This window comes from Benincasa hispida, chromosome 2 (genome assembly GCF_009727055.1).
Source record: "Benincasa hispida cultivar B227 chromosome 2, ASM972705v1, whole genome shotgun sequence".
Lineage (NCBI taxonomy): Eukaryota > Viridiplantae > Streptophyta > Magnoliopsida > Cucurbitales > Cucurbitaceae > Benincasa > Benincasa hispida.
In genome coordinates, this window is record NC_052350.1 from 32676199 (window position 1) to 32704189 (window position 27991).

Consider the following 27991-nt stretch of genomic DNA (forward strand, 5'->3'; position numbering starts at 1 on the left):
TGATTCCTTTTCTAATTCTGTTGCCTACCATGATGATGTTTCATCAAATATTACATTCCTTGATGTATAGTTTTGTCCACTGATTGGATTGATAACGGGCAGAAATGCACGTTATTACAGTACTAAGTTATTAAACAATGCAGGTTTGCGTTGATAAAATATATAAGATTGCGTCCAAAAAGCGTTAAGTTCATGACATTGCGATCGCATGCATTCATCGCATGAAAATAGTTAATTTTTGTATTTTTTTTTATAGAATATGCGTTGACGCAAGGCGAAAAATGCGACCACAAGAAATCAACGGTCGAGCGCAGTATTACTGCAAGGCTTTGCGGTGATTTGTGCTCACAAATATCTGTTCAAGAAGGATTGCCGCATAGAGCCAGCGCAACTTGGTGGGCGCATCTGGGTGAAAAGCATAATAAATCACGATGGGGACAAAAAGCTGATGACGGTCAATTCTGAATTAAGTTGACAAGCCGCTAATGAACTACTGTAGCAAGTACACTCAACTTTTCAGTGACAAATATTTGGCGCATCAGACAGAGAATTAATGTCATCCCATCAGTGCAATCATAAGAGAGAAGAAGCCTTTCATCTCGAAGCTCTATAAATACCAAAGGCAACCTTCAGAGAAGGGATTCGGTTCGTATGTTCGTCCAGTTCAACAGATAGATAATTTTCTCCATATTTAGAAGTAGCCTTGTTCTTAGTTTTTATTTTACTTAAGGCGGAAGTGAGAGAAGCGAGATTGTGCCGAGAGATCGTTCCGGTGAACTTGGAAGAGTGTCGAAAGCGTCAAGATCAGAGAGAGGGCCAATCTTGCGGAAGTAGGAATATCTTTTGAACAAAATAGAGTTAACAGTGTAAAAGCCTTGGGAACCAAAGGATTGCTACCGGACTCTCTATCCTTATCTTCCATTGTCATTTTGTACTTAAACTGATCTATAGAAATGAAATCTACTTCTTTATATCTGTTCACTCTCTGTTTATTACGCATGAGTAGCTAAAATCTGTCTAATGGGTTGAGAAGTACTTAGCTAGCATAACTGGGGATCTTCATTCTATGCGATTATCTTGTATTATGTATGCATCATTCGTCTATTAGAGATACTCGGGAGGGTAGTCTAAGGATTGAATCTAGGCTTGGAAAAGTCAGGTTAGAATCTAGGCTCGAGAGAGTCAGATTAGAGTGCATAATCAAGAGATAGGAGCTTAGGCATAAGCACTGTTTGCTATTAACGCATCGCATGCATCCTAAAGATAGGTTATGATTGTGTGCGGTCACCTTGTCTTTGTGTGCATCTTGCATCATCGCATAGGCAAAAAAAGTGGAGACTTAGGAATAAGCTCTATGGACATTATCGCATTCATCACATGCGTCCTAGAACTAGGAATACCGCATTTGCATTGGAAAATGATTTGTTGTCGCATGAGTGTAGCATGATCGCATAGTTTGACGCATTCCCAGGAAACGCTAACTAAAGACCTTCTCAATCTGTTCCTTTGCATACTCAGTGTATCTACCGCATAATCAATCTTTTCTCAAATCCGCCACATACTTTTTATACCACAAACAACAACCCAAAATAACTATGTGATTTATTGGTTACCGCAAAATCTTCTTAAAAATTATCACCGCATACCATTTTCCCTAGTCCCTGAATTCGACCCTGGACTTACCAGGAACTCAGTAGAATTTATACTTGGATTTTACTGAGAAAACTTGTTGCTCAATGCATTCCCATCATCGCATTTCATTCCATTATTTCATCACATAAAATAACGCATTAAGGATCAACGCATCTCCACCCTTTTCTTTGGTTATCATATCCAACAAAGATGAATCTAATTACTTTCTTGTCAAAAATTTTTCTTAGATGATTTAGTACAAACACATAACACACACAGCCAAAGACTCGAAATCGTCCAACTTTTGGTTTGATATTCAGCAACCTTTCATAAGGCAACTTGAACCCAAGCCTTTGTTGAGAAAGTCTGTTAACCACATGGGATATTGTTCTCATGCATTCAACCCAAAATCTTTCTGACACATTATTTGCATGTAACATACTAGGATATACTTTTGCAAGGTGTCTATTTTTTCTTTCTGCCACTCCATTTTGTTGTAGAGTGTTTTACGTATCTTATACTTTTGCAAGTATTCAGAGAATTCATTAGACGTATATTCTCCCATTTTATCTGTACGTAGGCATTGAACTCTCTTTCCTAAATCATCTTCAACTTGTTCTTTGAATACTTTAAACTTTATAATAGTTTCAAACTTCTTTTTCATAAAGAAAATGCAAACATACCTGGAGAAGTCATCAATAAAGGTCACCATGTAGGGCATACTGTTGATTGAAGATTGCTTTACATGACCTAGGTTTTGATATGTTTTTGATAACCTAGGTTTTAAAAATGAGAGCTTGACATGAATAAATTCATATTTTATTTGATTTTTTCCAAATGGGGAGTTCGTTGGTGTATATTGATTTGTTAATTTTATTGTTGTAACATTTTTTAACATTTAATAACTTTCTTAAATTTGGAGTTTCATCTGAGTTAAAAGAGAGTTCTTTTGTGTGTAAAAATTTACTTGATTTGTAAATATTATTTATTATGTATATTAAATTATGGATCTAAAATATTATTATAAATGACTCTCTTACCATTCTCTCAAACTATAACAATAATTAATACTCAAAAGCATATTTCTCTCTTATTTCCATTCATTAGCTCTTTTAAGAACAATTGGCCAAAACAAGGGTGTTCTTAGTTGTGGAGCTTTGATCTCAACTTTTCAGTGCATAATGGTTTGAGCTATACAACGTTCAATTATGTTGTGTTAAGTTGTATGTCCTAAAACTCGTAATTTGTAAAGTTAAACATATTCTATTATCAATAAAGATGTTATTCAACATTTCTTCAATAAAGTTGCTATTGAATTTGTAAATTGCACTTGTAAAGACTAAATCCAATAAACTAAGATTCATGGCTTTGAACTTTATGTGGAGACATAAAGATGGATCAAGTTGGATTAAATAGACAAAACGGTCTATAGTATACAAATAAAGTTGGGTACCTTATTCTGGTAACACTATCGAACGCGGCCCACTCTATAGTTGTTACAATCTATTGTAAAGAGCTACAAACGAAATGATCCTGATTCATTCATATGTTGAATGAGAAGTGGGAGCATCTTATGCAATGAGTTTCCGTAAGATCGGACCAAGAAGTAAGTTGCTCTTACTTCACTATTTACTGTTTAAGACTGATTATTTCGCTTAGATGACCTAGGTAACTCGATTTTAATCCTGAGCTAACTATGAACTCCTGTTTATTCGTGATTATCCTTAGATTTGTATAGGTAAGGGTTGGCTCAACAACGTCGGCTCAATAAGCCTCCCATTTCAAGGATAAGACCGGGTAGATAGCTTGGGACATAAGGTGCAAGAAGGAATTCATACCTACCCAATTTAGGGATAGGAGGAACGTTGTTCTCTTAAAAGTTGAATCCAAGTCTTGAACAAGGAGTCCCACCCTCTCATTGGCCCGAGAGGGATCAGATTTCGTGATTGAATCACAAACCAATTGTTCATTAGAGGATCAGTAGAACTTAAGGAGCAAGATGTAATTTCGAGGGTAAAACAACATTTGACCCAGCCGTTATTATGAACAACCTGTGAAGGGTCAACTTAATGATAATGGTTAAATCAAGTGGACAGAAATATATCTATAATGAGGAGAGTGCAACTATCGAGCTATAGTAGTGTGACTCAGTAGTTAATAAATATTGATTAATTCAGTCTAAAGAGTTCAACCAATTAATCTTAAATCGTTGGAGCTCATGATCTGTAGGTTCATAAGATACCTATACTAGTTCGTAAAATATGAACACCTTGGATTAGTAAATTGAGTGAATTTGAAATCATTTCAATTTGAAGTGTTCATTTTGAAATGTTCAAATTGAATTTAGGGTTTGAATTTGAATAATTCAAATTCAAATTAGGGTTTGTATAATTATATTCGATATAGTTAGTTAACGTTTAATTTATCAAAATTAAATGAAATTGGAGAGTTTATAATATTTAAATATTGATTTAAATATTAATAACATGAATAGGATTCATGTTTAAAATTAGGTGTGTAACTAATTTAATATTTGATATTAAATTATTATTTAATTAATTAAATTTGTTTAATTAATTAAAAATAAAAATTAATTTTCTTTTTTATTTCAATTTCAGAAATGTGAAATATTGGTTTTGACTTTAGTTAATTTTGAATAATTAAAATTAAAGATTGAAAATGAAAATTGGAATTTAAAACTTGGTAGTGGAATTTTCCATATTTTGGTGAAGTGTGTGGTATTTCTCCTTAATTAATACACCTTGCCCATTAGTTTCATGTATTTGAAGTGGCTTCAACTGATTCTAGTAGGTCTTGCATGAAAGAAAAGGATAAAAAAATCTCTGAATTTTTGAGATTTGAGCGGGTTGATGCTGTGGAAAGGGAGTTTCTATTGAATCCCATCTTCTTCTCTCAAACCCTCTTGATTCTCTCACAAAATTCAGCTTAACTGTGAGTTCCACCACTCAAATTCAAGACTGGAAATAGTAGAGAAGATTTGGAGATGAAATTACGTGAAGAGCAGCTTGGAATTGGAGGAATTCTTCAGAGGTATGTGTTTCTTGAAACCCTCTTCTAAAAATCTAATTTTGCATGCTTTTAGAACTCAAAATAAATGTAATTAGAGTGCTTATTGATTTTGATTGCTTCCATTGCATTCTTCTTCATTCCTTCACGCCATTGTATCCTAGAGAGGACAGACTAGAGAATATCTATTACACCGGTGGCTGATATAAATAAATTATATATACAGTAGAAGGCTTGAATCTCCTTAAAGAAAGCTTTAGGGGAGTTTGTTACTACAGTATGATTGGCTGATTTTATTATAGGAAAAACTTGAGCAACATGTTTTGTAAATATGTCATGAATTATGTCATAACATGTTCTATTATATTGTTACACTACGGGCAACAGATTCTACACAGTAATTTTTCTTTATCTGTTAGTGTGATTTTGCAAATTTCATGGCCTGCCTTCTTTTTTCTTGCAAAGATGATGTATTCCTTCTTTGAAGATACTTTCAAAGCTAGCTATATATAATGTGATCTTGTTTAATTTTAGGGCTAGCCTCTTTACTAAAAAAATGTGTGTTTCGGGAGTTTTGAGATTAGGGATTGTCTAAGCCTTAACATTCATATATTGTGATTAAAAGTTTTATCTTTTTCGTGCGTGCATTGTTCCAACCGTCAATGAGACTTGGTTGGATTTTTGTGAGTGTGGCAAATCACTTAGGGAATAAGTGAGAACTCAAGATGAGTTTTTGATGGGTATTGAAGGGAGTTCAGTCAAAGCTTGTGAAAACCTTACTTATGAAGATGAGGAGATCTCACACTCAGGGGAGCCTGAGTACGTTGTTTTGAGGGGATCTCTGATGGGATTGAATCCCCAGTAGAAGCATATAATCGCTTTTGTGTTGATTTTGGAAAGATGAAAATTATAGGAAAAAAAACGAACAAACATCACATGTTGTTAATTTAAACTAAGCATGAATTATAAAATGAAAAGATGTATTACCTTTGTAGAACTCTTCCAAGCAACAATTCTTCTCCATTGGTGAAATGAAATCCTCTTCTCTGTGAGAACGCCTCCAAAAAGCCTTTCTTGCGAGGAACCCACTAATGGGAGTGCCTTTTTGAAAGCTTAAGGCAATTGAGAGGAAGATGGATACTTTTATGCAGAGAACTTTTTCTCTGTATTTTTCTTCAAGTTGAGAGAAAGAAATCAAGAAATTTAGCCATGTATTTAACAAAGTGAGGGAATAACTTCCTCACTCTCCCACTCCCCTGTAATGCAATTTAAATTAATTAATTAAATAATTAATTATTTATTTATTTTAAATAAAATGATATAATTAAATATCTAATATTCAATTAAAAATTTGAATTATATTCACATGTGCATCTCTCATAACCTATAGTTTTAATATGAATTTCATTCATTTAACTTTTAACCCATAGTTTTAATATTGATTTTATCCATATTAATTTATTATCTTAATCATATTCAAATACACTAAACCTTTCATATTATATAATATAATGTATCTACAGACATTATATTAATTGTATCATCTATAATTAGCATATGTCTCCTTAATTTAATTTGAACATTTCAAATTATTCTTTCAAAACCTTTGGTCCTCATTCATCTATTGTGAGCTAGTAAAGGTACCTACATATTATAAGCTCAAATGATTCGGGATTAATTAATTAATCAACATTCATTAACTATGGGGCAAACTAATATAAACCTACAGTTGCACTCTTATGCACTATAGGACAAGTTGTGTCCATGGATATAATCATACACATAGTCAATCATTCACGAGTTATTTGTATTTATAATTGGGTCAAATGTCTGTTTTACCCCTGTAACCTTAAGTACAACTGATCCTCTAATGAATAATTTGTTTATGATCCAACCATAAAGCAAGTCCCTTTCAAGCCAATGAATGGGTGGAGCCCCATTGTTCAAGTCTCAGAGTTAGTACTTAAGGGAACTACTCATCTACTTTTTCCCTATGGGAAGGAAGAAGTTTCATCTTGTGAAATTACATTTCTAACTCCCTATGCAGTCAAGTTCTCAAAATAGTAGGCTAATTGAGTCAGTATCTCAAGTCACTCTCACCCGTACAAATCAAAGGACGAGTCCTTACAAACAGGAGTTCATAACTCACTCAGGATTAAGATCAATTTACATATGATTATTTTGTCAAATATTAATATCTTCGGTCAACGGCATTACAAAGACAGATTAGTTATTTCATCGTCTAGTCTTACACAAACTATTTGTATAGGATATCTCCATTCACATGTCTCTACATGAGTGACTTGGATCAGATCTTTTGTAATAAAGTAGGTCGTATCCATAGTATCACCAGGATAAGACACCCAACCTTATCCATATACTATAGACCCTTTGGGTTATTACTTGTACATGATTCACTTGTATGTCAACTACATACTATTCAAGTTTCGTATAAATGACCTTGGACTTTTTTTAATTGAGTTATGCAATATTAAGACATAAAATAAAATCACAATTATTTTATTAATAATCTGTAAATTTTATTATTTACAAATCATGAGTTTAGAGCATAAAACCCAAAAATCTCATAAAAATTTTGGAGAAGCATTATTGTGGAAGCAAAGGGATCTCGAACTTAGGGGAGCATAAGTTGAAACTGAAAAGTAAGTTGTACTTCGTTGTAATTGATAAACTATTTATATAGTGAAGTTTCTTTCCATCAAGTACATAGCCTCCCAGATGTAGGTGATATTGCATTGATCTGGATTATCAATCTTTGTATCTCACTAAATTTGTTGTGATTGTTTGATATTAAGAGGTTGTTTGGGGCATTGAGTTGAGACATGATGTCTAAAGTTCATATGTCTGTGGAGTTCATATGTCTGTGTTTTGAGTGCAGAATTATTTGGTCTAAGTTCATATGTTCTGAGGTATCTGATGCAGTTTTTTAAACTCTAATAATCTACTTTTATGATGACTATTTTTGTTTTGAAAATTTTATATTCAATAATTCTACCAATATTTGTATTGAATAAAATATAGATTGCAATCTTTTTCTTTTAATTTTTAAAGTTTTTCTTTCTTCTTTCTTTCGTTCTTTCTTTTTAAATAAACAAAAGTAATCCACTATATTTTTTGTAGGAATATAGTTAAATAAAATGGAAAAGTCAAAATTTTCTCCATGAATTTCATCACCACCTTCTTCTTTTTCTTCTTTTCCTATTGTTGCTTTGTAATTTTACTCTGTCATGCATTTTTTTAATTGAATCTCCACAATCATCTTAGTAGCCAATGAAATGTCACCACATTTCTTCAACAATTTCAATTTCATTTCCTTCAAATTTGGAGGATAATCAAAGATTAAATCTTTATTTTTCACTACTTCTTGCCAGAAAATGTTTCAGAAAAAATATCTCCATTTTATAGTTTTTTTTTTTTTTGTTATGTGTTACATACTATTCAAATAAATACATGTTTTTCCAAATATAATTAACACTCATTTGGTATGTGAATTCAATTAAATAAAAATATATTTTGCAAATTTCTACATATAAACATTACATTTTGTTACCAAGTGCGTATTGTATGCTCTAGTTTATTATTTGGGTATTGTGCTTTATTTATTTTTTGTATTTGTACACCCCACTAGCTTTAGAACAAGTGGGAGATTGTTGAGGTTGATGCTCTAAATCCCGTGGTTTCGTAGTTTGTAAATTTATTTGTATAAACAGATTAGTTATTTGATAAAATAAAGTGTTATTTTATTTGACATTTAATCTAGACAAAATACTATTATTTATATAATCAACAACCCTACAACATACTTTAATAGTCATCAATTTTATAATTGTCAAAGTTAATTATCGAAGATAATTTTCATTGGAGTTTGTAGTTGGAGGTGGTTGTTGGAGTTTAAAGTTGGTCTCATGAAGGTGGTATTAGAGTTGGCCGCGGGAGTTTGTCGTCAGAGGTGATTTTCGAAGCCTGAAATTGTTTATCGGAGTTGGTCGTGAGAAGGTGGTCATCAAAGTTGATCATCGAAGGATGATTTTCATTGGGATTTGTAGTTAGAGGTAGTCAAAGCTCGAAGTTATCACATGAAGGTGGTATTGAAAATTGGGGTTGTCAAATTTCTGTCGTCGGAGGTGGTTGTCGAACCCAGAGTTGGTCGTCGGAGTTGTTCGCTCGAAGGTGGTCATCAAATGTGATTTTTGTCAGACTTTGTAGTTAGAAGTGGTTATCAAAGTTATTTGTCAGAGTTTGTTACCAGAGGTGGTTATTGAGCCCAAACTTGGTCGACGGTTTTAGTCGTGCGAAGGTGGTTGTCAGAGTTGGGTTACTAGAGTTTTCGTCAGAGGTGGTTGTCGAAGCCTGAAGTTGGTCGTCGACACCTGTCATCAGAGGTGGTTGTTGAAACCTAGAGTTTGTTTCCAGAGTGTAGTAGTGATAGTCAATGGTCAATTGGTGGAGCTATTGAAAATTGGAAGGAGGGAGAGTAGGGGTAAATTGATAAAATATACCAACTCCACCAACATCTAATGCTGGTGGATCAAACATTGAGTTGGTACAAACTCAACCCAACTCATGTTGGTGAGTCAAACACCCCATAAGTCATTCTATTTGTCAATAATCACGTTACAACATCGTGTTTGATATTTGTATTATGTGTTAGATCCACTTTATTTTTTCAATTGGTATCAAAACAGGCCCCTATCTTTTCGGTGTATTGATTCCAAGATTGTCTCTCAACTAAGATGGACACTATGAAATAAGGTAGATCTACTACTCGTCCTCCGATTTTGGATGGAACAATTTATGCCTACTGAAAAGCATGTATAATCCATTGATAGCAAAGCTTGGAAAGCAATGGTTATAGGCTGGTCTCATCCAGATGTCACTAATTAGAATGGTGCTAAGATACCTAAGCTAGAAAACGACTGGACTAATGAAGAAGATGAAGCTTCTAAGGAAACTCGCGTGCTTTAAATGTAATTTTCAATGGTGTAGACAGAAACGTTTTTTTGTCTCATCAATACTTATACTTCAACTAAAGAGACTTAGGAATATTAGAAGTTGCTCATGAAGGAACTTTTCAAAGTGAAGATGTCAAGACTACAACTCCTTTCGACAAAATTTAAAAACTTGTAGATGCTTGACGATGAATCAATATCTGAATTTAATGTTGTCTATTGGACGTAGAAAATGAATCTTTTACTCTGGGTGAAAAATTATCTGAAGAAAAACTTGTTGGAAAGGTTCTCAGATATCTACTTAAGAGATCAATTTGATATGAAATTAACTGCTATAGAAAAGGTCAAGATATTTCCAATATGAAAGCTGATGAACTCATGCCCCACTCACTTTCGAGATGACTTTTGATGACAGACCTGAAAAAGGGAGGAAAAAAAAGTTACTTTACAATCATATATGAATGACCAGTTTGATGTGACAAACAAGGACTCTTAAAGATAATCTAACATACTCCATTTTATTTGTTAAAGCATGAGGTACAATGTTGCAGGAGTTGCTTTCCTTTATTATTGCAAAGAAGATTATATTCGTATTCAAAGATCTTCTCAAGACCGTGACATACATAGAGCATGGATTTGTTTATGTTAGGGTTATCCATTTTGAATAAGATTGTTATTATGATAAGGATGTTGTCAATAGTCATCTAGACTAGCCCGAAATGTGTTCATCTATTGTCTGTCACTGTGAGTGAAAAAAAATAGTTTACTCATACTTAGGGGAGCCAATGTTTCATTGTATTGAGAGATCTCATACTCAGTTTGGGAGAAGCTATTTCATAAAGGTGAAGGGAGCTAGTGCTTAGGAGGGTCTATATGAGGGGATCCCTAAACATAGTTTGAAAGTACATTTGTGAAAGTAAAGAGATCTCAAACTTAGCCTAAGTTGAAATGGAAAAGTGGGTTGTACGTGAGTCATTGTAGAAGAAGTCTTGTACGTGAGTCATTGTAGAAGAAGTCTAACAAGTAAATATTTTGATGTTATTGCTTAATTCTTTTAATAGTGAAACTTCCTTTCACTAGGCATACTACCACCCAAAATAGGTGATATTACAATCAAACTAAGTTATCAACCTCTATGTCTCTTTATCTGTACTCTTATTGTTTGTTATTCAATTTGTCTACTTATGGATTGTTTTGTTACAATATGTGCTTGACTCGTAGATTCACTTTAAAATTCCATCTCCAATAATTTTCATAATTCTCACCATGACTACCTAGATTTTAACTTTACAAGAGAGAAGTTGAAGTTGATTTCATCGTGGATTTGAGGTATCTAATTACCATTTATTTAGAAGCTTTTGTAATTATTTACACGAATACCACATTTGTTACATGATACAATAATTTACATGTTAAAATGTTTTACAAAGTCGTACACATTGTCTAGATTTATGAGTAATGCACAATTATCACAAAAATGAACATAACTAATTGGTATAAAATATGTACTATCAACCTTGAAATCAAATAAAATATTATTATATTTAGTGGCAGAATATCATAATTACTCATAAAAAAATAGACCAATTAAAATATTTCATACATTTTCTTTTGTTTTAGTGAGAATTCAATTTCCTTACTTTCAAAATAGGTTACTAATATATGCATTTTAATTTAACCGAATTTTGGGGTTGAGACGTTCTTAGTTTCATTTTTACCTAATCTTGAAATGTGGCGACTAGATGTCAAATTTCGAATCTTGAGGCATTCATAATTATATTTTTATCTTTAGATTTTTAAATTAGTTTAAAAAACCATATATATATACTAATAACGATTTACTTATCATGCATGTGCTTATGAATTTTATAGTTTATTATATTATTTTTTATGTTTTAAAGGTTAGTGTGAATGTTGAAAATTCATTTATATTTATTAATTGTAAATCATTCTGATGAAGTATATTGAAATAGCTTCTACTACTCTACACTTTATAAGTGTATATGAAACAATGAAACTTCCTTCTAAGAACAAAAAAAAATGTAAAATTAGCAACAGATATAGAAATTCGATATGTAACACCAACTACACCTGAATAGTGGTGCTCTGTTGACATAAAATGTACTTATTCAACTTCAAAATTAACTTTCACATAGAATAAATCTACTTTGTAAAGTGAAAATATGAAAGACAACCTTCATTGTTCTAACATGTCTCAACAAACACCTAAACTCGATAAGTTGCCTTTTATATGGATCACATCCATACATTGATGAATATCCGATGTATAACCACCTACACAAAAACAATCAACAGACATCTAAACTCTAAGAGTCATGTCCCAAAGATTGAAAGATATCAACGGATATCTAAACTCGAATAGTCACATTTTTATACATGAATCACATTCCTATAGGAATGGATACATGGATGCAATATGTGTAATCATTTGAATAGTGTCCCATCGACAAAAGGTTATACCTCTATCGTTCTAACATCGTTCAATAGACACCAAATGAAAAATCGTACTCAAAAATGGAAGACAAAGTAGTCATTTATTAAAAATGTAGGAACAAAAAGAGAATATAAATGTTCTCCTACTTTCACTCTTTTAATATAGTATAAATAGATATATATATATATATACACACAAACAAATGATTATTAAATTAGCCTAAATAAGCTTTGGAGTAGTCGAGAAGCATTTTTCGAAAGAGGTTTGAGATTCCGTAAACAACTGGAAGATTTTCCTTAAATTAATTGACAATAGAGCAATATGTTTACTTCATATTCATTGACTTCAAACAAGAATCTCTCTGTTTTATTTATTTATCGGAGCATTATTCTCTATCCTTTTCGGTACTTTGGACGGCTGTTCTATAATCTATGGGTTTATTTTTCTCAAATCTTCCCGTCTGTTTGACAAGAAAAGATCTGCAAATCAAACAGCATTAAATATTTAGGTCTTCTAAGCTGATCAACATTCAACTCCTGGTAGATTCTAAAATAATTAAAATCATTTTTGTTATTTTTAAAATCACCCTAAAACATATATTTAGTTCTTTAAAAATAATTTTGATGATATAAAATTACATTTAAATGTGTAAATTTTAATATTAAAGTAATTTTGAACGCTTAAATGTGTGTTAATTTTGAGTGATAAAATGTTTAAAAGAGCCTAAAATTTAATATTAAAGTTTGTAATTTATCTAGAAAATAATAATGATAATAAAAAATATATCATTTAGTACAACTTAACAGGAAGTAACTTAACAAAAAAAAAAGAAAAAAAAAAGACTACTTATAAAAAATAGACCTAATAATAGTCTTGATACATAACTTTTTCAGAAGTCGAAGCTGGAATGAGGTGAGAATTCAAATTCCTTATCATCGCAAGAGGTTAGTAATATACCATTCATAGTTTCATTCGTACTCTTGAACCTGGAAATGTGACCACTAGGTGCTGAATTCGAATTTCAAATCTTGGGTTTAAAATATTTATAGTTTTATTTTTATCCCTTGATGTATAATCCTGTGTCATTCATTCGATAGAAAATTCTAAAAATTACCCTTAAACTTATAAAGTTTGAAGTTATACATATATTAGTTTCCTAAACTTCTATACTATATCTTTCTATCAAATCTAGGTATTTTAGTACATACATTTGCACGTACATATTTTAGTATATGGTCTTCAAAAATATGGGCTACTGAACAAGTGAATCTGGAGGAGCCACTTCCGGTATCTGAATGCATTCACAAAGAAATTGTGAGTTTAATGTTAATAACACCTCAAAAAAATCATTATTATTAATAACACTTGAAAAATCATCAAATAAAAGGAAAATGCTTTTTTTTCAAATGATGCAATGATCTATTGAGAGTAGAAAGAATGTGTAAATTTATGTTTATTTTGTGATTGAAGGAAAAACTAGGTTGGCTTGACGTTGAAATACACAATATCCTCGTAGTTTTAAGGTTCAATTCCGAGTTTAATCGTAACTTTGAAGTTTGCCAATTTAGTCATGGAATTTTTAAAAGTGTCTAATAGGTATCTATACTTTCAATTTTGTGTCTAATAAGTACTTGAATTTTCAATTTCGTGTTTTATAAGTCCACAACATATTGGAAACGTTAAAAAAATGGACATATTTAATATAAATTTTCATGTATAATGAAACTCCAAACTTTCAATTTTGTGTCTAAGTCTCTGGTTTTTAGGCTTGTCATTTAATTTTCAAACAAACATTCAAAGAATATTTTTTGAAAAAAATAAAGAAATAAAGAAAACCAAATAATTATAAAGCCAACCTACATTCAACTAGTCTATATTCCTTTTCTTAGAAAGATTTACACTTTAATCTTTTATATAAGACATTTAAAACGAATTGGTAAATATTGTTGCAAATAGGCATGTCTCATAATTTATCAAAATAAAAAATTCAAAGTTTGTAGCTTAGATCAATAAAACTTGAAAAATTGGTGAGAAAAATAAAATAGAATAGACATTAACAAAATATCGTACCTCTCCAGGAACCCATTTCTCTTTCATCCAAATGCTAACATCCACAGAACTATTTTCCTGCTGTAACTTATTTCTGCATAATCGAGAAGAGAAACCGAACTTAAAACATAACTTTCTAACTTCTTTAGGTGGTACAAATTTAGTAATGTGAAGTTGCTTGAATTTAATTGTTATCGAAAGAAATGATGTTTAAGCATGATGTTTGGAATGAGAAAAGATCACAGGACTCAGAGGCAATGGCTCCTTATTCTACTCGAGAGACAGACCATGTAGCATTTGTCAACCTGTTTAGGCACGAGCACATGCCACGTTCATCAAATCCGCTTTTAACTTGAGTGGTGTTTTGACCAACATTTCGTGGTGTGAATTAAACAACCGTTATCTTTACTTTACACTTCCTAGGATGGAGATTTGAACTTCTAACCTTCTAGGTCAAGAATATAAGCCTTAATTAATACTCAAGTTGGTTTTTAACAATAGTGGTAGTAACAGCAACCATATTAAAAATCAAAAGTGTAAATTTGTTTATAATATAGGTGAATCTAGATTAAAATATTAGTCATTTATCTTTTCATTATAATTAATTATTTTTATAATTAAGAGATAAGTGACCAATAGCTCATCCTGTCGTCATTATCTGCCGTCCAGCAGCATTTCCGGCCGTTTCTATCAAAAGTTACGCGATTTGGGACAGAGCATGGATTTTCCCGCTTTAACTTCAGTTTTTTTCCCTCGGGTATCAGTTCTTTTTTCCGAACACATTCGTGTTTTCAGGTTTTCTTTCATCTTCTTGAGCCCCTGTGAGTTTCCAGGTCCCTGGATTTCATCACTAAAATTTGCGTTTCATTCCTTCCATTGCTCGTAGGGTTTTCTGATCGTGTGGGCCTTCATCCTCCCCTAAAATGTATCAACAAATTAGAACCATTTTTTTCTCAATTGAAGCTGAATGCACTGACCCCGCAGTTGCTACCTCCAATTGGTAGAGTTTCAAATTGCAAAAGCAGATTAAAACTGGAAACAATCTTCCAAAGAATACTGAATTTCTTTCCAAGAATAATGTACAAGTAGTCTATTAACTACAATAACAAAATCAAAACTTCAAATCCAAAACCTCTCTCCCTTTTTTTAACCCAAAAGGCAGACACGTGAAAACAAGGAAATCTAGAATTTGCTTCTACTGAACCAAAAAACTGTCTCCACTTGGAAGTTTGGCAATCCACTTTCTACAAAATTTCTCAATTTTGACTTACTAATCTGCAATTCCTCATGAGGCTAATCCTTTTCAAGAAAACAAAAAGAATTGAAGTTCAAATTTCTAAGCTTGTCAAACTATAGAGAGTCTAACCATTTCCCAAAATACTAAGCATCCCCCAGTACTAGGCCAAACAGCACACTTAGAAACTGTTCCATAAGATCTAAACATAGATAATCGGATAACTCCTGAAGCTCCACGGTCTCTTATTAAAAAATTTCTTTGGGAGATGCAAAAACACAACTAAACAAGCTTCAAACCGACGAGAAAGGATGAGAGAAAGGATTATCTTTGTTTGCAGCTTCAAACCGACAAAAAAGGGAGGGGGTAACCGGTGAGAGAAAAATGGAGGGGATCTAGGGTTTAGGACATGGCCACCGACGACAAAGATCAACGCCCAAGGGCATTGGGGTAGGTGGTCATTGATGTAAGCGGCTGTTAGCGGAGGCTACACGATGGATAAATGTTGGACAAAGAATAGTGGGACGATGATGATTGATAGCCAAAAGAAGGAAGAAAAAAAGAAGTTGACGACCTGAAAGAAGAAAGAAAAGAAGTTGACGACAAGGATCAACAGCCAAGGGTGACCGCAGTAGATGAATGGAGGCATCTCGGTTGACGGCAGTGGTCAGAGGTTGGACTGAGAGGCGGCTAGGTTTTCGGCACATCTAGGGTTTTGGGGAGGAGTTCCTAGGTTGTTGGTTAAAAATTCATCAAACAGAATGGTAGAACTGAATACTAATGCTAGTTGGGTAGAAGAATTAACTGATCCTACATTTGGATATTGTTATTGTTTTTGGGGAGAGCATTTAATTGTCGCAAGCAGTGTAAAGATCGAATATTGAGAACTAGCTTTGGAAATTTGTGAAGGAATGTGGATTAAGAAGCTTTTGAAAGAACTAAGAATAGAAACCCTAAGTTCATTCAAAATGTTTTACCATAGTCAAGCATTAATCAAAACAAAGCACATAAGCACGTAGTGGAACTAAACTACGTTCCGTCTCACCATCAAATTGTTGACACTCTCACCAAAACATTGTCAAGTATAAGTTTTTTGATGAATTCAATTCCAAGCTTGGCTTGTATTCTATATACAATTGAGTATGAGGGGGGAGTGTAGATTTGTGTGTTATATAGATTAAAATATTAGTCATTTATCTCTTAATTATTTTTAGATATCATTTTCCTTTATAATCTATTTCCTTAGTTGGATTTTCTTTTGTTTTATATTTACCCATTATTAAGTGATTTCCAGGAATAAGAAATAGTATGTTTCTCCCCAATAATTTAAAAATTTTTTTTAAAAAAAAGGAACATCAAAAGGTTAGTTATTTCATTTCCAAACAATACATTTGTACTAAATGGCCAATAATAATAAAAGATGGCTTCAACAAACTTACACCAACTGGGCATTTGGCACAATTTGTCCATCGGCACCTGAATTTGCACTCGTTGTAGGGAAGTTTGTTAGCATCGCTGGAGAGGAAAGATTACTTTCAGCATTTGTTATGCCACTGTTATTAAAGCCACTTAGGGTAGAGTTTCCAAATGTTTGACTCGGGAGTTGGCTACCAAATGCACCTAAAATTGACAATCACAAGAAACTAAAAGTTTATGATAACAATAATAACTAAAAAGTCACTACACTGCTGAGCTACCATTAAAAATGCACAAAATCCAGATCAAATAGAAAGCATCTTATCCTTTTATATAATTGATTATGGAACTTATCTTCAAAACCAAAATGTTTGATGCATTCTTGGAAAGCATCTTCCCCACTTTCAAGAATTTCTTGGAAAGCATCTCCATTGTCTATTGTCTGTCCTAGTTCATGACTAGAGTTTTATTTGCCATAAAGCTGGGGAAGATAGTTGGGTTTAACTTTTGATCATTGGCTGGATGACGGTCCACTTTGATCGTTTTTTTCTCGTCTTCACAATTTGTCTCTTCTAGTCTAATTCCATCCAAGTTGGCTCTTTTTTTTAATTGTCACTTTCGACAAGCTGCTAGATTCTTTCAATTGTCTTCATAATGGTGCTGGAGTCCGCAAGCCGCTAGATTCCTTCCCTCTACACCCGCCAGATTCTACCCCGCTAAAAGAAAGGTAAAACACGGGAGATTAATGTTTTTGCCTGGTTGACTTCTTATGGGAGGATTAATACTATGGGTTTCGTCCAGATTCTTGATTTGGCTTTTCTTTTCCAGCTCGTGTTTCAATATTGGGGCCTAAGGAAACCTAGATATGGGCATGGACACGAACATGGACACAGCCAAACGTATACAATGATACATCAATTTCTAAATAACTAGCACATGAACATATTGAGGAATCGAGGAAACATTCTTTTTTTAGGATACATGTAAATCTAATATTAAAAAAAAATACTAATTTACTCCACTAAAAAAAGCATAATTTAGTTGAACCTTGAAGAGCAATGTTAGGAAACCACGAAAATTTGATGCTAATTTAATTTTGTTGACAATACTTCTTATTTAGTTCAACTTATAGGAAGTTAAGGGGGGAAAATTAAAATACTAACAAAAACTGGGAGGCTAGGACTAGCGCAAACAAGGCCGATGGCGGTGTTTGCTGTTGTTTCCTTTCTCTTCTTCGTGAATAAAATATAGAAGGGAGAGAAGGCTAGTTAAAGTTTTTAGCTTTTAACTTTTAATGACCATTTTTTTTTTTGTTTAAAATTAAAATTTGATGGAGTTTCTAAATGGGCTGGGCCTTTTTCTTTCTTTTTTTTTTTTTTTTCCAAAATATACCCGTGTCTCCAAGAAATTGTCCAAAATAACCTCATGAAGTTTTGCCATTTTAAAAGTATCACACTTTAAGAAAACACGTTCGAAGATTTTTTTCTCGGGCGATCTCGGCCAAGATCATGTCCCGAGATTTAATCAAAATATTACAATTTCAAATAGATCAATAATGTGAAAGGATGAAAATATCCCTCATGCTTAAAACTGAAGGGTCAGTCTACACCGTCAATTCAGACATTCATTCTTCTTCATCAAGAGTTTTTGTTTGAAGTTTTTGTCCATCTCCAAGATTAGTTGCATTGGTTTGTTGTTGGTTCTCAACAGAGGAATTTCACTCTTTGTTTAGTTAAACATTTGATTTTTAATTTCCAAAACTTCTTAAGGTTTAGTATTAGGCTGAAAAATTTTCAACAAATCTGGTGCGTTTTTTGTGTTTTTTGGACATTGGTTGTTGTTTTTGTTTGTAACTTGTCTGTTTACATTGAATTTATGGGTTTCTGAGCATCATCTCGCACGAGATTATTTTAAATCTCGACCGGGATTTGAATGAATATGGCCCAAGATTCATGCAACCTGTCCCGAGATTTAAAAATGATTTTGGGTGTTTTAGGGCATCTGAGGTGTTAAATCTCGGGACACGATTTCGGTCGAGATTGCCCTGGGATTTATAGCAATTTGCATATTTTTCATGGTTTGTTGTGGTTGTTTCTTGAGTTCATCTTTCTTGTGTTATAGATGACTTTGGTACCAAAATTCTGCACTTCAGACTATTTTCCTGCTAATTTTGACCTATTGTTCCCATCTGGAGCAAACAATTTCTGTCATAAGAAATTAACGCCTAGACAGTTATATGTTTAGGCAAACAGTTTTTGGACATTTTTTAGACTTGAAGTTTGTTTTCGGTGGGTCCCTCTGCCATTATATTCTTCCGAGAGAGGTGGAGGAGGAAAGGGAAGACACCATTAGCTTTAAGTTGTTAGGGAGGAAAGTGTCTTATGGGCGGGAGCAGTTTGACATACTGACAGGTTTATGATGCAGCACGTAAAGTTGAGTTTGACAAGGATAGAGCTCATAGGCTCAAGAGGTTGTACTTGGTCGACAGGACTGACATGAATGGGATGGAGTTGGACATGAAATTTCCGGACTATGAGTTTGAGAGTGATGACATGTAGGAGTGTACATGGGTTGGGTCTGTCTCTTATACACATCTAGATGTGTATAAGAGACAGGGTTTACATGGGTTGGGTTGGGTTGTAGCGTTTTTTTGGACCAACCCAAAAATTCGGGTTGGTTAAGTTGGCAACCCAAATAACCCAAACATTGTCTCCAACCCAACTCATCCCAACCCTCAAAATTTGGATTGGGTTGGGTTGTCAGGTTATAATTTTTTTTCCTTAACTTAAAATACTTAAATTTATCTACAACACATATCTAATAACTAAAATCTCATGAAACTAAATTTTTACCTATCAAATATCTATAATATCTATTACAAACTTTATGAAAAAAACAAACATTCTTAAAAGAAAAACATAAAGAATTCACAAATTCATCAATTTTAAAAGAAATATATATGTTTTATTAATATATATGTAATTCGGGTTCGGTTGAATCAACCCAAATTCTTTTTTATTCAACCCTAGACCCAACCCAACCTAAGAAAAAATTCATCCTAACCCAACCCAAAAACAAAACTAACCCAACCCAACCCTTATCGTTTTGATTGAGTCTAGGTTGTTCAAGATGTCGGGTCATTTGAACATCCCTAACATGTAGTGAAGATGGTTATATTCTACTTCATTGAGTTGGCTATGATGGATAGGGAATGGAGGCAACACGTGTATTGGACCATGTTGAGTGTAATTGACGACTAGGAGGAGTTCTACAGCTATGATTAGGGCAACATGATTTTCAAAAAGAGTCCAAGTACCTTAAAGGGTGCACTAAACGAGAAAGTAGCAATATACAAGAAGAAGCCTGCTAATAGTGAGTCGTTTGAGTCGTACAGTCTATGCGTATTTCCGTTCGTATTCTAGGTTAGTTGATTGTACCTTATGATATTTGTTACTGGTAAATAACAATAATCGTGTCAAAACTGTTTTTCATTTGTTGTTTAATATGGTAGGTTTGGGCATATGAGACCTTATCGTCGCTTAGTGGATAGGTGGCCAATAGGTCGTCCAGTGATGCCACGCCGCGCATCCTACAATGGAGTTGCACGTACTCTCCTGGGTCGAAGGTGATTCAAAACCAGGTGTTTGGCTCTCAAGCGGTAAGTCTTTCTTCTTTACTGTTTGTATTTCATATTGTAGGATCTAGGGTTTCGTATCTTACATTATGGTTACATGTGGGGTTGAATAATAGACCTTGTTCCGACTGATGAGGAGCTAGCTTATATCAGTCAATTTATCGACCCACCATGCGCGGATGGGTACCAAGAACCTGTTGAGGATGTGAGTGATGCACCATTAACGGGTGAGGGTAATGAAAGGGTGGATGCATCTTGGAGGGTTGATGATCAAACGAGAGGTGTTGATCAGGACGATATGGGTCTAGCTACGACGATACAGTTATGAGGGGCCCGGATATCCAAAATTCCGAACTGCTGGACAAGAGATCACGTACCATTGTAGCTAGCACCTGAAACGAATCGTGATCCATTGGATCGCATGGAATCCTCATTCACTGCTAAGCTTAAGCTCATTAAGAACATGATAATGATTTTTGCTACTACATTATCATATATTGATCCTTCAATAGTTCATGTTTTGACTTTAAACATTTATATATAAATTCTTCATCCAATTTTAGGGTAACGTCGGTGATTCTCGACACTATTATGTCACTTGGGGAAGCTCCGTCATACCAAAGATTTGCTTACCCAATACCTGCCCTTGGAGATTCGAGCACCCACATGTGGAGACTTCACATGCTCATGATTCAGATATCGTTGTTTAAAAGAAATTAAGGTTTATTATTAATTATTTGTTTTCCATTATTATTTTCCTTTTGGGTATTTGTCATTTATGTATTTTCCTTCCGTGATTTCTTGGATTCTATTTATTCATCTTGTAAAAGGTTTGATTGTGTACTTTGCTTTATTCAATAATATACAAAATTAACATGGTTTGAAAGCATTAGGTTTTGTCTTATTGAACCCTAGCCGCCAAAGCCCTGTCCATTCTTTGCCTCTACCAATCAACGTCGATGGAGGCAGACCTATCGCCCATTAGGTTTTAGTATAGTTATTATGCTGCGTCCAACCTCCCGTTAGATCCCTTCCATCCTCGATTTTCAAATCTGCCAACCATCCTTCGTCATACCAAGATCTGTTAGATCCCTTCCATCCTCGAGGCAGACTCACTCGCTATCATCAATTCGCATGCTACCCATATTTGGCTCAATCCCTGCCGTCGTCGCCCAGCCTATCTCGCATTGCTCCACGCTCAAATCCACCACCTTAGCTCTTCATCCGCCACTGCTCGGATCCCTATTGACGTTGTCAGACCTAGTCACATGCACAGATCCTCTTCCCTCCCCTATTTTCTTCACACATCAACCTGGGTTAGACCATAGGTTTCTGTTAGACTAGCGGTTTTCATGGGTTTCAGCTTTCAGACCGGTTCAATTTCAGTCAGCCTATTTTTGGTTCAATTCAGTCTGCCCGACTCGGCCTAGTTAGACCAGTCTGGTTCAGTTTGATTCACTGCGTAGTTCAACTTCGGTCTCTGATTTTTTTTCAACTTTGTGTTTGTGGATTTATGTTCCCTTTTCAAATAAGTTGTTCGTGGGTTTTGTTGTAGATCTCTCTCTATGAGGATCTTTGTTTTCAACCCAAAAGTTGTTGTACATTTTGTTATCGATCTCTCGATCTTTTTTTCCAGCCTAAACGTTTTCTTCTGTTCTTCGTGGGTTTATGTTTCCAGTCTACTTTGTAGATTTCTATTTCCATCTCAGATCTGTTGATTTATTTTGAAAGCTATCTTTACAAACTCAAGTTATTTGTCATTCTACCACCTTGAGTTTGAGGAAGAATGTTAAAAGGAAATTAGGGTTTATTATTAATTATTATTTTCCATTATTATTTTCCTTTTGGGCCGTTTTCAAATATAGGAAAATGAACCAAAATAATTACATTAATAGCAAAATATCATAGTCTATTTATGATAGACAACGATAGACTACTATCTGCGTATCTGTATCATGATAGTAGTCTATCGTTGTCTATCACGGTCTATCACAAATAAACTGTGATATTTTGCTATTAGTTGTAAATAGTTTTAGCAGTTTTGTCATTTAAAATAATTTCCCTTTCCTTTTTGGGTATTCTTCATTTATGTATTTTCCTTTGGTGGTTTCTTGATGCAGTAGTAGATCCAAAAATTTTGTTAACGGGGAACTTTATATAATTTAGTAAAAATAAATGTAATAAGTAGGGCTTGAACCTAGGTTTAGAGGGGGCTAGAAGGTAGTGGTTTTGATACTATGCCAATTGTGTGTGTGTGTGTATATATATATATATATACTGTAAAGAGCCCCTAGACCCATACTAAATCCGCCTTTGTCTTGATGTCTATTTATACACCTGGTGAAAGGTTGATTATGTACTCTGATTTATTCAATAACATACAAAATAAACAAACTTTATACATTTATATATAAATATTCTTCATCCAATTTGTAGGGTAAGTCGGTTGATTCTCAGCACTATTATGCCGCTGGGGAAGGTCTGTCATAGCAGGATCTGCTTTCCCAAGACCCACCTTCAGAGGATCCGCACGTTGAGCACCTGCATGACGAGATTTCACATGTTGATCATTCAGATGTCGTTGATCCACATGTTGAGGACCCACCAACACATTCGAGTGATGTAGATACGCACGATGATGGGCGAGACAACGTTATTCTAATTGAAGTATCATCAGGTGGGGATGAAGTGGCTCGTTTGTTCGATGTTCATTTGTCGAAATTGAAAATCGAGGTATGCTCTTATCCATGCAATATGTAGTTTAGGGAAAATGTAGCATGCTCTTATCAATGTTTTTTTTTTTTTTCATGTAGCCTGTGGAAAAATGACGACAATTTCATTTTGTTGATTATTTCCTTTATTGTGAAATTTTATATTGTACTTATTGTATTATATTTGTTGTATTTTATTCTTTCCTTATTTGTAATTATTTTATTTTGTCCTTATTTGTAATTGGGTATTTCTTCTATTTAAGAAACCCTTTCCTCCTAAGATTAATAAGAGAAAATAATATTTCTTTTAGCATGGTATCAAAGCAACAAAATTTTTGAAACCCTAAAAACCCACAAAATTTTTGGAACCCTAAAAACCCAAAAATACTGCAATGAAGGCTTCTAATCAATCCAATAAGCCACATGAAAAGCCTCGTGTCTAGTACGACCATTGCAATAAACCTTGACATACACGTGAAACTTGTTGGAAACTTCATGGAAAACTTGCGAATTGGAAAAGTTATAAGCAACATGCCTCTAATGCTAATGTTGTTGACTCCAAACCGTTTAATAAAGAGCAAATTGATCAAATTCTGAAGCTACTACAGACCAATTCATCATCTGATAATCCTAGTGTTTCCTTGGTACAATCAGGTACTTGTCCTCAAGCTCGCTCTTGCCTTAATTCATCTCCATGGATTATAGACTCTGAAGCTTCTGATCATATGACCAGTTCCTCTTGTTTATTTGAATCATATTCTCCTATGTATTACAATGAAAACATTCGCATTGTCGATGGCAGCTTCACCTCTATTGCAGGAAAAGGAACTATTCGTTTGACTACAAAACTTATATTACGTACTGTTCTTCATGTACCAAAATTAGCTTGTAACCTGTTGTTTGTTAGTAAACTCTCTAAGGATGTTAACCGTCATGTTATCTTTTGTAAAAGTCATTATCTTTCAGGATCAGGAATCGGGAGGGACGATTGGACGTGCTAGGATGATTGATGGTCTCTATTATTTTGATGAAGTTTCTGCTAGTCATAAAAAAGTTCAGGGCTTGAGTAGTGTTTGTTCTTCTGTTAAAGAAACTATCATGCTTTGGCATCGTAGATTAGAGCATCCAAATTTCTTTTATTTAAAGGATTTGATTGTTCAATTTTTCAATGTAAAAGTTGCATTTTTGCCAAACATCATCGATCCACCTATTTGCCTAAACCGTACAAGGCTTCATCACCTTTTTCCTTAATTCATACTGATGTTTGGGGTCCGTCTAAAGTCTTAACTCATAGTGGTAAGCGTTGGTTTGTTACCTTTATAGATAACCACACTCATTTAACTTTGCTTTATTTGTTAACAAAAAAGTTAGAGGTAAAAGACATTTTTGTTCGATTTTACAATATGATAAAGACTCAATTTCAAACTAAAATTCGAATTCTTCACTCTGATAATGGCAATGAATATTTCAATAAACAATTAACCAATTTTTTGCAAGAAAAGGGCATTTTTCATCAAGCTACGTGTCGTGACACGCCTCAGTAGAATGGCATTGCTGAGCGAAAGAATAGACGCTTACTTGAAGTTGCTCGTGCTCTTATGTTCTCTATGAATGTTCCAAAATATTTGTGGGGTGATGCCGTTCTTACAGCTACATATCTGATCAATCGAATGTCGTCTAAGGTTTTGAATTTTAAAACTCCTTTTAATCACTTCAATGAGTTTTTTCCTAATAATTGGCTATCTTCTGATTTACCAATTAAATTGTTTGGGTGTACTGCTTATGTCCATACTTCTCTTTCTCGAACTAAACTTGATCCTCAAGCCATTAAATGCATTTTTGAAGGCTATGTTTCTCATAAGAAAGCTTACAAATGTTTTGATCCTTTGACCCGCAAGTATTTTAAGAGTATGGATGTGTCTTTTTTGGAAAATCAACCTCTTTTTGGCCCAAATTTTCTTCGGGGGGAGATATCTAACCTTGAAGATAATTTTTGGGATACTTTATCTCTCCCAAACATCAGTGGTCCTGTAATTATGAGCTCTAGTCCTTCGACACCAAGTATGGAGAGTTCTTCTTCAGGGGGAGAAACACTACAAAATGACTCTACAAGTCAAAATCCTGAACTTCAGGTTTATACTAGAAGAAACTTGACTCAAAAAGTCCGAGATCAGACAATTGACTTATGACAGGACCAATCAAATACTCCGATGAATAATCCTGAAGATCCAGGTATTAGACACTCTACTCCTATTTCTACTAGTTCTTCATCTCCTAATCCTTTAGCTGATGTCTCTGATCTTGATATTCCAATTGCCCATAGGAAAGGTACTCGTAAATGCACCAAATATCCCATTGAAAACTATCTTTCTTATCATAGATTGTCCGACTGTCATAAAGCCTTCACATCTAAAATAACCAACCTATTTGTTCCAAGGTATATACAGGAAGCCCTAAATGATTTGAATTGGAAATTAGCAGTGATGGAAGAGTTCAATGCACTGAAACAAAATTATACATGGGACATAGTCGAACTACCAAAAGATAAGAAGAAGGTGGGATGCAAATGGGTGTTCACTGTAAAATGTAAAGCTGATGGTAGTATTGAAAGGTACAAGGCCAGATTGGTTGCCAAGAGGTTCACCTAGACCTATGGCATTGATTATCAAGAAACATTTGCTCCAGTAGCTAAAATTAATTCTATTAGAATCTTGTTGTCTATGGTAGTTAATTTTGATTGGCCTCTTTATCAACTTGATGTGAAGAATGTCTTTCTCAATGGGGATCTTGAAGAAGAGGTTTTTATGGACTTGTCACCTAGTTTTGAGGTGGATCTCGAGATTAACAAAGTGTGCAAGTTAAAAAAATCATTATATGGGCTTAAACAATCTCCCAGAGCATGGTTTGAACGGTTTGGAAAGGCAGTCACAAGCTATGAATTCAGTCAAAGTCAAGCTGATCATACTATGTTCTATAAACATACTAGAAGTGGTAAGTTGGTTGTTTTGATAGTGTATCTTGATGATATCATTCTTACAGGTAATGATGAGACAGAACTGAATATCTTGAAGAAAAACCTTGCTAATGATTTTCAAATCAAGGACCTGGGAACCTTGAACTATTTCCTAGGAATGGAGTTTGCCAGATCTAAAAATGGCATTCTTGTCAACTAGAGGAAGTATATTCTTGACCTACTGAATGAGACAGATTTACTTGGTTACAAGATAGCAAAAACTCCTATTGAGCAAAATTTAAAATTGGTTGCTGCAACTGAAAAAGAAGTAAAAGAAAAGGAAAAGTACCAGAGGCTTGTAGGAAGACTCATATACCTCTCTCACAGACGTCCTGACATTGTTTTCGCAGTTAGTCTAGTAAGTCAGTTCATGCATGCTCCCGGGTCAGTTCACTTTGAAGCAATTTATAGAATTTTGAGATATTTGAAAAGTATTCCAGGAAAAGGAATATTATTCACGAAGCATGACCACCTAAACATTGAGGTTTACACTGATGCTGATTGGGCAGGAAGCACGACTGATAAAAGATCTACTTCGGGGTGCTCTTTTGTTGGAGGAAATCTGGTTACTTGGCAAAGTAAAAAACAAAGTGTGGTTGCAAGAAGAAGTCCTGAAGCAGAATTTAGGGCATTAGCCCATGGTATTTGTGAGGACATATAAGAAGACTATTGGAAGAATTGAATCTCTCAGACAATGCCCATACGCATCTATTATGATAACAAGTCAGCAATTTCCATTGCCCACAATCCAATCCTTCATGATAGGACCAAACATATTGAAGTTGATAAACACTTCATAAGGGAAAAGATTGATGCAACAGAGCAAATTACAGATGTGTTAACCAAAGGTCTTCCAAAGTGGCAATTCACCAAGTTGATTGACAAGCTGGCTATGAATGATATCTTCAAACCAGCTTAAGGGGGAGTGTTGATTATTTCCTTTATTGTAAAATTTTATATTGTACTTATTGTAGTATATTTGCTGTATTTTATTCTTTCCTTATTTGTAATTATTTTATTCTTTCCTTATTTGTAATTGGGTATTTCTTCTATTTAAGACCTTTCCTCCTAAGATTAATAAGAGAAAAAATAATTTTTTTTAGCACATTTTGTTGCCCGACCCTATTTTTAGCTCAATCGGAAAGGGCTCTGAGGAAAAGGCAGGCCCCATGGAAGCTACGTTTGCCCAACAAGGCAGGAGGAAGAAGCGAAAGATTAGGCCATACAACTCGATATCGAAGATCCTAGTGAAGTGCAAACTGCAGTTCACAACTTATATTGACTCACCAAAGAGCATTCATTAGGTACATATGACAGTCCAATCGATGCAGAGGAAGCCATTGTTCAAGAGCTTGTTGAAGTCAACCATATTTGTGGATGACGATGCAAGTACATTTCATTTATTTAAATGTTTAGTGTCAAACAATAATTTACATAATAGAAATGGCACACCAACGTGTTTGGTTTGCAGACGACTGATACATTATTCCTATTCATCCATAAGAAGATCATGCACAATGCGCATCCACGACTAACATCCTGATACTTGGACTTCAGTTCAGCAATAACCCAACTCCTACCTTGTTTCTGATCATGTTTCCTTAAAAAAATTTGACATGTGTGAACACGGACGTATTTGGTGATTTTGAACACGTTAGAGTCCTTATGTTTAATTGCCCTGACTTTCCATTTGCATGCCATTTCTACACATTATGACAGACAATATCTTACATAAATCTTTCTTTTTCAAAAAACAGGTTACCGACCTAGACATCTTCTACAGTCGAATTTGATGAGACAAAAATTGGGTTCATGATTAAAAAATTGGGTTGGTTGTTTGAGGCAACCAG

At 34.1% G+C, this 27991-nt stretch overlaps 1 protein-coding gene across 1 annotated transcript in view; it reads right to left on the reverse strand.

The window, feature by feature from the left end:
• Positions 1 to 13117: 13117 nt before the first annotated feature.
• LOC120072048 (zinc finger CCCH domain-containing protein 16) overlaps positions 13118 to 27991 on the reverse strand; it is a 50195-nt gene continuing 35321 nt past the window's right edge. Inside the window, exons 7-9 of the mRNA XM_039024470.1 lie at positions 16807 to 16997; positions 14155 to 14227; positions 13118 to 13375 (exon numbers count right to left, since the gene is read on the reverse strand). Coding sequence (XP_038880398.1) covers positions 13337 to 13375; positions 14155 to 14227; positions 16807 to 16997 — 303 coding nt within the window. The 3' untranslated portion in view covers positions 13118 to 13336. The remainder of the gene's footprint in view (positions 13376 to 14154; positions 14228 to 16806; positions 16998 to 27991) is intronic.